The sequence below is a fragment of the Barbus barbus genome, assembly GCF_936440315.1.
Source record: "Barbus barbus genome assembly, chromosome: 16".
Taxonomy (NCBI): Eukaryota; Metazoa; Chordata; class Actinopteri; order Cypriniformes; family Cyprinidae; genus Barbus; species Barbus barbus.
In genome coordinates this window covers 28,408,734-28,420,133 of record NC_136744.1, presented here as the reverse complement: position 1 = coordinate 28,420,133, position 11,400 = coordinate 28,408,734, and the positions used below count along the sequence as shown (strand labels likewise).

Below are 11,400 nucleotides of genomic sequence, written 5' to 3'. Positions count from 1 at the left end.
ATGAAAATGTTAAGGATTACAAAGGGGGTTAATTTTTTTCACACATACTCTCACATACAGTCTTAATTTTTAGTTTTTTTTCCATAAATTGCAGTAACTGCTCTAAAATACGAAACACCAATGTTTCAGAAGTTTATAACATGCTTATCTGACAACTCTTATATCTCCTATATGGGTTTATGCATATGCTTTATTTTTTAAGATTAACTCTTTTTTTCTAAGACATTGTATTTCCTGTCATAGCCATGCAAACATTGATTTCAGAAACAGTATCATAGCTATTAAATTATTTCTTGTTCTGATTTTAAATCTGTATTTAACCTCAGCATGATTTTAAAGTAAGTCTGATTTTGTGGTGGCTGTGCTTCAAAGGGGACATCAGATGCCCATTTTCCACAAGGTGGTATGATTCATTAGGGTCTTCTTGAAATGGTCTCAGTGGTCGTGTAAAACAATACCCTTTTACCTTGTCAAAAACAGTTCACAGTGACTCGTTTCAGTGCATATCTCTTTACATGCTAATGAGCACTTCTCACCCTGCCCCTCTCTTCTGTGGAAGTGATCCATCCTTGAGTTTGAACTTTTTAACCAAACCTGCCTTGAAGTTCCCCCCATTCAGAAAACAGTCTGGAGTAAAATGATTTGCGCAGCCAGGCATAAACAAATTTAGTGAATGTGAAGTGAAGTGATGTGACGTGTGGCCAAGTATGGTGACCCATACTCGGAATTTGTCCTCTGCGTTTAACCCATCCAACGTGCACACACACAGCAGTGAACACACACACACCGTGAACACACACACAGCAGTGAACACACACACAGCAGTGAACACACACACAGCAGTGAACACACACACACCGTGAACACACACACAGCAGTGAACACACACACACCGTGAACACACACACAGCAGTGAACACACACACACCGTGAACACACACCCGGCCATATTGCTGCAGCACCTGGGGAGCAGTTGGGGGTTTGGTGCCTTGCTCAAGGGTCTCATCTCAGTCGTGGTATTGAAGGTGGAAGAGAGCGCTGGTTATTCACTCCAAAATCAAAATGGCTTGATAATTTAGACTGTTTAGGTTTTTGGGAGATTAAAAAAAGAAGCTAATTTCTATCATTGTAGATAGATAGATAGATAGATAGATAGATAGATAGATAGATAGATAGATAGATAGATAGATAGATAGATAGATAGATAGATAGATAGATAGATAGATAGATAGATAGATAGTAAAATAAAAGAATATAAACATAACAAAACAAAAACATAATATAAACAGGTTTTTTGTATGTTGTTTTAATAAAGTTGCATATATAAATAAAATATAGCCAGTACATTGTTGACATAGTTGCTACATAAAATACCATATAAAAATCATGCAGGTTACACAGATATTCTTAATATATGTATATAATATACCAATTTTACTGTGGAGATTTTATATGATATAAACTGTATATCTTTATCTACCCAAAGAATGTCCTCTTACTGTATGTAAAAATTAAATATCGCTTTAGAATAACAAATATTACTGATGATATAGGGCACTTTATGTCATATTTGACATTTTCGTATGGGCAGTGGTTATGTTTTTTTCTAAGGCTACGCTGACCTGTGAAGCAGCCAGTAGTTTATTTGCTTCTGCTCCGGCGCCTGGCTGTGCCAGTGATAAGAATGGGAGGAACAATCTAACCTGGATAGGACATAATCCAGTAGAGCTGTAGGCCACTCCTCTCATTTCATATAATGGCATCATTGCTGACCGTTACATTACATTTAGTCATTTTAGCAGACGCTTTTATCCAAAGCGACTTACAAATGAGGACAATGGAAGCAATCAAAACCAACAAAAGAGCAAACAAGTCTCAGTTAGCTTAACGCAGTACACAGCACGTTTTTTAAAAATTATATAATAAATAAAAAGAAAACAGGTAGAATAGAAAAAGAATAGAGCAAAGTAGTGTTAGAGGCCTTTTTTTGCTTTTGTTAATTTTATAATAAATAAAAAGAAAACAAATTGATAGAATGCAAAAAGATTAGAAACGCTAGTGTTAGTATTTTGCAAAGAATAGAATTAGAATAGAGAGTGCTACACTGTAAAAAAAAAAAAGTTTAAGTTTTAAGTTTATACAACTAAAAGTTGAGAATCTCCTACAAAAATAAGTTGAGAGAACTCAAAAATCTGCTGAAGCTGGTTGCCTTACAATTTTAAGTTGGCTTAACTTTTTTGTTTTACAGTGTACACGGTAATTTACAAATTTACGGTAAAAAACTGGCAGCTGTGGTTGCCAGAATTCTACCGTAAAAAATATGGTAGCAACGTTTTAGGTTTTACGGTTTTAACTTAAATTTACAGCTAAATACCGTAATTTCTTTAACTGATATAATCTTAATATACCAACCTATTAAAGTACTGAAATCTGTTTTGTTCCTTTGAAATACACTGATATCCACCAAATGCAGGTGATGATGAGAAAGTCACATGATGAGCCAAAGCCCATCACAAGCAACTTTTAAACAATCGCATACACAGAAGGTGCACAGTGTCATTCACACAAGCACTAAACACCATCATGGTGAGACTCATTAAACTGAAATATGCTATAAACATGAATTTAACAACATAACTGATAAGAAAAAACTAAGAAGAAACATAGTTATTTCAAAGAAAAAATGTCAAATTCAAACAGAATTTGAAATGGAACGCAGGGAATTCTGGGAACGTCAGTTTACGGTTTTTCCCTGTAAATTTTACAGGAGCTTTCCGTTAACCATGTAACAGGTTTTTACCGTAGCATTTTCACAGTTTTTTACCGTTAAAATCACGATCATTTTTTACAGTGTAGAGTTAGAGGGTCAAATAAAGATAGAAGAGATGTGTTACATGTTATCCTTTTACAGTCCTATGATAAATATATCACCTTTTTACTTTCAAAAACACACAAAAACTTTAGAATTCAGCACGAGACAAAATGAAATATAGGCCTATACCGTCTTGTAATTTATGACTTTTTTGATAAGGACGAGATACATCAAGCAATAAATCAAAATTACTCTTTAACAAAGATTAAAAAAAAATTATGTTACACAAAGAAGTCTCCTTATTATAATATATTTTTTTTTTTTATACTTGGAAAGAACTTTTTATAAGAAATAAAAACCCGGTAGTCTACTTTTTAGCTAAAAGTTTTTTTTTGTTTTTTTTTTTAAATCACCATCGATCAACTGTGTCAGGGCTCCTCAGATCTTTCCCTGGAGGTCCAATCTGCTGCAGAGTTTAGCTCCAATCCTGATCAAACTCACCTACCTGTGATTTTCTATTGATCTTGAAGACTCTGATTAGCAGCTCAGGTGTGTTTGATTAGGGTTAGAGCTAAACTCTGCAGGAGTGGGCCAGATTTGAGGATACCTGATCTATGTGTTATAATTTTCGTAAAATTTGGAAACCTCATAAATGAGTACAATTTGAGACCCCTCCAAAAAAAAAAAGTTTTGTGAATTTTGTATTTTTTTCATGTCATTACATTGTTTAGACCATACGAAAAAAAAAAAGGAAAAATAACATTTTTGAAAAATTATATTTTATTCATATTTTTTTCTATGTCCTCTGTAGAGGACACAAGGACTCAGTTTTTTTTAAAAAAATAAAATGGCATGAATAGACATCAAAAAGGCAAAAACAATAGGATTTTATTTTAAATCAATCAATTTTTAGGTTTCGGGATTTTTTTATACTAAACTTTGTTTCTATGTTATAAAATATATAACAAAATGATTTGATATACCATTTTGTTTTATGCAGTATGTGTGTAAAAATTTGCATAAACTGGTTTTCCCATTAAACACAATGCATCTTTACACTGTATCTAATTTGCATATTAATGTGTTGCTCTTGGGACAGCATGTTGAAAAAATTATTGTTATAATGGGAGTAATAAATGACCAGATTTTCATAATAATATCTAATATTTCATTAGACAATTAATAAATAATGAATTTTCCTATTCAATTGTTATGTCTCCCAAAATGCACAATAAACATGCTTTTAGTCCTGGTGTCCTCTACAGTGGACATGTATGAAATGATGTCCTGTTTCATAACAGGAAGTCATATTTCATTTAGAAAACCCATAACATTTTCCTGAGATGTTGCTTTATGACAAACAATTTGAAAATTATTCAGATTTAAATGACAATTACAAAATATAATCATATTTATATGTGATATGACATATTTACAACTGTGACGTGAGGTCTCAGAGAAATTCACTGAAATAGAATGTCCACTACAGAGGCAAAAACTCCATAGCTGGCTCTCAGGAGGATATGTTAATTCATTTGGCGGGAAAAAAAAGTGAATTGGCCGTGTTGCCACGCAACGCGGTGACATCATCCATACGCGGAAGTGGAATGATACAGTTACAGTGAAAGTGACAACACGAGGAACTCAAGCCATGTTATCATCCAAGAATCAAATACAGTCCTGCAGCCTTGCCAGATATCTAGATGGAGAATTCTGGGAGATTAAAGATGCTTTTCGTGACGCGATTTCAGCGTGTGAACTGTTTCAGTGCAGCAGGTTAGTAAACCGTGTTTCCTGATTCACGGGAGTTATCTTGAGGACGATGGAGGCTGTGCGCAGTTTTTTTAATGATATAATAGATTTAAATGCATTTTGCGCTTCGTTTGAATTTACGAGAGTTCGCTGTGTTCTCGGTGCAGTTATGAACTGACTCTGGATCAGAGCAGAGACCTGACTGCAGAGAGGCTATATCACATGTTAAGACTGCCTTTCATGAAAGAACACCTTCGAAATCAGGTACATGAGAAATGAGAGACTTCAAAAAGTTACCATCCTAAAGTTATTTGAAAAACAATAGCACTGTGATATATTTTCTAGTACTTAAATTCACATTGCATTATCCTCCAAGGCTTAACATTGTAAGTTAACATGGTAAAAGTCTTAAAAGCATGGTTTTACCATGGTATAAGGAACAAAAAAATGTGTTTTTGACATGCCATCATAAAACCACTGCATAAAAAAACATGCAGGAAGTAGAATGTTACTTTTTTAGCGTAATGCCTATTTAAAACCTATTTATTTGCCTTTGTTTAGCTAAAAGAGAAGCAAAAAGGCTTAATACACAAGAATTTAGGCATCACTGAGATCATCTGCTCCGCTGACATGGCCACAGGAGTCAAGGTTTGTCAGTTTTGTGAAAAAAAAGTTTTGAACAACTCAGAAATTGTTAGTAAATTTCACAAACAAACGGCAAGTAACATTGAATTATGCTTGAAATTTGTAAATTGTATTTGCAACTTTTAGAAATCGATTAACTTTTGTATTTCAGTTGCTTCATAATAATTACACTGAAATAAGCAGCAACAGGATTTTTTACTTTTGAGTTGTTCTCAGGACTTTTGCATGTCGTGTTGGCATGCATGACACTACATATTTGCATTTATTCCACATTTGAAAAGTCACACTGCACTGTTTGCTGTCACCCTCAGCTCGGTGTTGTGTGTGGACTGTACGGAGGTGCTGTCAATAATCTAGGCAGTCCAGAGCAGAAGATGAAGTGGTATCTCCCTCTTTCAGTAAGTCAGGAATAAATTCTGTGCCCTCCAGACCTCGAACATGCGCAATAGATGTTAACAAATGTGTTTGCAAGTCAAAGTCCTCATCATTTCAGTCTCCATGAGTTTGCATGTGTTGTTTGTTTATTGCAAGACTGACTGGAATTATTGATTTAAAGGTATAATTTACCCAACAGTTTAAATTGGCTGAAAGCTTCCTCACCCTCAGGCCATATAAGATGCAGATGAGTTTATTTCTTCATCAGATTTGGAGAAATGTAGCATTCCATCACTTGCTCAGAAATGGATGCTCTGCAGTGAATGGGTGCCGTCAGAATGAGAGTCCAAACAGCTGATAAAAACATCACAATAATCAACACCACTCCAGTCCATCAATTAATTTCTTGTGACGTGAAAAGCAAAAAACAAATCCATCATTAAGATGTTTTAACTTCAATCTGTTGCTTTCGGCTGAAATGCAAGTCCTCGATCCATAATTGTGCTTCCTTCGTTGAAAAAGTCGTCTTGTCTGAATCAGGAGAGAAATATGCACAGATCAAGCACTGTTTACACGCGAAAACAGTCCAGAGTGCTTGTAAACAAATATGTGGGTGGATTTTGATGTGAGACAACAATTTTACAACAACATTATTAACTCGTATTTTGGCCAGAATTGATTTAAAGTTAAAACACCTGATTGATGGATTTGTTTCTTACAAACACACAGTTTTTATTTTGCTTCATAAGATGTTACTTGATGGTCTGGAGTGGTGTGGATTATTGTGATGTTTTTATCAGCTGTTTGGACTCTCATTCTGACGGCACCCATTCACTGCAGAGCATCTATTGGTGAACAAGTGATGGAACGCTAAATTTCTCCAAATCTGTTCAAATGAAGAAATAAATTCATCTACATCTTGGTGGCCTGAGGTTGAGTACATATTCAGCAAATGCTCATTTCAGGGTGAGCTATTCCTTTTAATGTCCATGCAACATGTCTTATACAATTTTGTGTTTATTTGCAGGAGTTACAGTTTACAGGGATGTTTGCGATGACTGAGAGGGGCCACGGTAGCAATGTTCGAGGCATTATCACTGAGGCCCGATACGATCAATCCACACAGGTGATTCCCAAGTCTATTCTACTCTTTCATCTTCAGACGATCTGGGGTCAAGAGTGATTTTAATGCAAATTTGAAAAGAACACTTGACCTGAAAATCTATAGTAAATTCTGGCATCAGCTACTAAAGCCATATGATATTCATGCTTACTTATGGAATAAAATACAGCTGAGATGAATACCATCAAGCTCCAAAAAAGCACCAAAAATGGTTTTATAAAATTGCATTCCATAAAATAGCTTTATGAGGAACAGACTAAAATGTAACATGTTATTTACTGAAGATCTTAATTTTTTGGATCTTCTATTCCTTGGATAGCAGTACAGATGAAACTGATCTTGTATCTAGAGCCAGACACAAATACACTGTTCGCAAATGACTCGAATCCACACTTACTTGGATTATTATGAAACAGACACAGAGTTGAGTTTAAATGTTGCTGATGGTTGTTTTGCAGGAGTTTATTATTCACACACCTTCTGAAGATGCTCAGAAAATGTACATCGGTAACGCAATGAAAGGACACTATGCTGCTGTGTTTGCTCAGCTCATTATAAATGGAGAATCTCAGGGTAAGACTGATGCAACGACCGGCTATGCTGAATTGTCTGCACATTAGTTCAGCATATCTGGCATGATTCTGTCAGGTCATCAATAGTCTATATTCAGACATGGACCCACTTAAATGTGGACATTTGTAGTCAAATTTCGGTGGACATCAGTTTGTTTATCTAAAAATGTTTGGAAAGCATTAAATGTATTATGCACCGACTGATATCATGACAGAATCAGCTTGAATCACTAACCCATGTGTTTGACACATAACTCGTACTGTATGAATATGAATGACTCCTAAACCATGCGTCTTATTGAGAAGATGTCTGTCTCAGGTCCCCACTGCTTTATTGTACCAATCCGTGATCAGGACGGGTTCATGTGGCCAGGAGTGACGACCATTGACATGAAGCACAAGGAAGGTAATATAATAACACTATTTTGCAATACAGTCCTCCTCAATAATGTTTTCAATATTTGATTGTTTTACTGTGTCTGTGTTTTTACGCAGGTCTGCATGGAGTTGACAATGGCATTTTGATATTTAATAACGTTCGCATACCACGGGAAAATTTGCTGAGAAAGTGAGTTAACGGACAGGATTGCTGTAGATTAGACAACTACAAAATGTAACTGAAAGGCATTCATGAGATCATAGCACAAAATCCCTCATTCATGAAAAATCTGGAAAAATCATGGAAATTAATCAAATCTTGAAATATCATGGACATTTTTATTTATTTACTTTTTTTAAACATTCGTGAAATTATTTCGTCAAAATAATTGAAATTCATTGATGCCAACAGAAATCAAATTATTTTAATAGTGGTTATTTCAATAATTATTTAAACAATTTTTACATGTTAACATATTTTGCTATTATTGATTTTTTTTAATTAAAATGTAATACTTTTTTTTAACAAATTTATTTTTGATCATGTATTATTATTTATTTATTAAATGATTAGAAGATTCTCAGAGATGAATTAAAAAAATAAAACATTTGGTATTTTGCCAACATTTATCAGAACACAACATGTAAATATATGTGTGTGCGTGTTTCATGTATATAATAGTTGTAAATGAATGTAGGAGGGAATGCATGTGTCTCCCAGCTCATTGTATTTGTGTGTTGCAGGTTTGGTTCTGTATCAGCTGATGGTTTGTACTCGTCTCCCATCCTCAGTAAAAGCAGTCGCTTCAATGCAATGCTTGCTGCTCTGACGCCCACCCGCCTGGGTCTCACCGTACACGCCATGGCTGCCATGAAGGTTTCTGCCCACCTCCACTCACATTTAACACAACAGTAATCAATGTTTTTACTCAGGAAACATGATTATCATGCACCATCACAAACGTGCATCTCTGCATGACCCAGTAAAGTCAGTGATGCTTCAGCTTCACCACAAGAGGGAGACATGCAGTTATTTCTCAAGCGTAATATAGTGTTATTTTAGTATTATTTTAATTATCTTTTACTTTTATATTTTCAGTATTCATTTTAATTTTACTTTAAGTTTTACTGATTTTATTATGTGCCTTTGTCACGTTTATTTATTTACTTTTTAAATATATATTTCAATTTAACTATTTTATTTCAGTTAGTTGCAACATGATTTATAACTTTGAGTTTAGGTTTTATATATTTACATTTACATTTACATTTATTCATTTAGCTGACGCTTTTATCCAAAGCGACTTACAATTGCTATATATGTCAGAGGTCGCACGCCTCTGGAGCAACTAGGGGTTAAGTGTCTTGCTCAGGGACACATTGGTGTCTCACAGTGGATTCGAACCCGGGTCTCTCACACCAAAGGCATGTGTCTTATCCACTGCGCCATCACCACCCCATATATATATATAAGTATTCTCATGTATAAGAAATGAGTTCAGACATAGTTATGTCATTAAATGTATGCTTAAATTAAAGGATAGTTCAGTTAAAAATCAAAATAATAATGTATTCTCTCACATATTGTTCTGACTTTCTGTCTTGTGGAAAAACACAAAAATGCATATTTTTTCCATACAGTGAAAGTGGAAGGGGACTGGAGTCACTTCAGATCAAGTCCAAATTTATTTATAACTTCACAATGCACATAGTTTAAAGCAGCTTTATGGAAAATCCTGATATTAATATTTACAGTATCTTAATATCGTCATGCCTTATAGTTGCATTTAGCAGATTAGAGCTGGGTGATAATATAGTTTACATTTTGTGGCAATCAAGCAGATCAGATTTGTTATATAGTGTATATTGCCCTATGCAATTGCACTGTATGTATGCGGATAAAGTCGAACGTACTTATATATCCAACTTTATATAAAGAGCTGGGCGATAATATAGTAATAAGAGCTGCTTGGTCGTTCTGCTAAATATCTCATTTTGTAATTCACAGACGAAAATACGTCATACAAGTTTTTAACAATGAACATGAAGATGAGTAAATGCTCATTTTAGGGTGAACTGCATCTTTATTTATTAATTATGTGCAGTACCAGTGTTTAAACTGTCTTATTAACTTTCACCTTTACACATTGTGTTTTCTCTACAGTTGGGGCTCGTCATTGCAGTACGCTACAGTCACAGGTATGATGTTAAAAAATGTCGTGCAAGTTCATGTGAAATTCAGATACCATGCATCGGTGGTAACAGATCAAAAGAATTCCCTGTAATTATTTATCAGTATTATAGGGTCGTGCTCCTTCAAAGGCATCAAAACTGCATCGATGAGTTTCAAAAGCGATTTATGTGGTGGCAGGGGAGAGAAAAATAAACAACAAGTTCTAGAAATAAGTGAAAACAAAATGAGAGCGCCGTGACGTGTGGAGTTTCTCCTCACCGCAGAGCACATCCAGTTCAGAGGGATACTCTCGTCCACGCCTCCGCTGCTGCTGCACGTCTTCCTCGCATGTGGCTTTGCGCGCGTGTGCGTGTGCGTCTGCGTGGGCGATGCTGGGTGTCTCTGAACATGGCATCCCCAAGCTGAAAAAAATACAGAAAGAGAGGAAATGTTTGCTTTCTATAGTTGCAGGTTTTCCATTTGCAAAACAGCTCCACGCACCCACACACACACATACATACATATCAGAGGAGGAACAAAGAGCCACCACTCTGGTGCCAAAACATGTATGAGCGCCCAGGTGTGAGAGAAAAACCGCACTCGCTGTTATCAGGCTCCACGCTCTCAGCCCACCACACCTCTTCTTATTACGACACGCACCACAAAACAATTGCACTTCAGACTTTCTGAACGAGAGACTTTAAGATTAAAACGACAACGTGCCATCAAACAGTCGGTGGTCATGGTGCACGCATGTGGCTCGCAGATTTGCTCTCAAGCAGCAGGTTGTTTGGTCGTCCATTGGTTAGTTTTAATGGTGGGAAGGTTAGTTGTAAGGATAAGACTTGAGAAACAGACAACTGCTGAGATTGATACGCAAGCCAGACACTTCTTTAAAAGCAACCTCTTGAAGTCAACATGAAATAGACATGTTGATTGTGAAATAGTCATTGGTGCACGTCATTACAAAGAAAACAGTGTTTGTCTTTGCAGCTTTTGATGATCACATTACCACGCTGTCTGTAAACTTTTATTTTTGACTGACCTTACTGAGGTCATGCAGCCATTTGTTCATACACAGCACTGTATGAATTTATAGTATTATAGTATTTATAGTATTTTAAATATATTTTGAATTAGCTTTTATTTTTATAATTTCAGTTTACATTTTAAGGTTTTAGTAATATAGTAGATTTTTATTTCAAATATAGTTTTAGTAGTTTAGTCTTATTTTAGTTTTTATTTTTTTATAGCTTTAATAGATTTTTTTTTTCAGTTTTACTCATTTAAAATTTTTTTTATAAAGCTTTGATTTATATTTCAGTTTTAGTCATTTTATGTAAATTTTTTATAAGACTTTAATTTTTAATTTCTATTTTCAGTTGTAGTTTTAGTCATTTTTGTACTTCTGCTTAAACTGATTCATTTCAGTTGGGTGTTAAGGTTGCTCATTTTTTAAGTTGAAGTTTTTCATCTAATATTTATATTTTAATTTGTTTTAGCGTTATTTCAATTATTAAATGATTACTAATAGTTTGTTGTAGTTAACAATGACTGTCCTGTCCAACAG

General features: G+C 34.9%; 1 protein-coding gene across 1 annotated transcript in view; it reads left to right on the top strand.

The window, feature by feature from the left end:
• Window positions 1–4,410: 4,410 nt before the first annotated feature.
• LOC306882101 (acyl-coenzyme A oxidase-like protein) overlaps window positions 4,411–11,400 on the top strand; it is a 43,647-nt gene continuing 36,657 nt past the window's right edge. Inside the window, exons 1-10 of the mRNA XM_079436569.1 lie at window positions 4,411–4,588; window positions 4,732–4,828; window positions 5,126–5,212; window positions 5,521–5,607; window positions 6,612–6,710; window positions 7,166–7,280; window positions 7,599–7,685; window positions 7,775–7,847; window positions 8,402–8,534; window positions 9,822–9,856. Coding sequence (XP_079292695.1) covers window positions 4,464–4,588; window positions 4,732–4,828; window positions 5,126–5,212; window positions 5,521–5,607; window positions 6,612–6,710; window positions 7,166–7,280; window positions 7,599–7,685; window positions 7,775–7,847; window positions 8,402–8,534; window positions 9,822–9,856 — 938 coding nt within the window. The 5' untranslated portion in view covers window positions 4,411–4,463. The remainder of the gene's footprint in view (window positions 4,589–4,731; window positions 4,829–5,125; window positions 5,213–5,520; window positions 5,608–6,611; window positions 6,711–7,165; window positions 7,281–7,598; window positions 7,686–7,774; window positions 7,848–8,401; window positions 8,535–9,821; window positions 9,857–11,400) is intronic.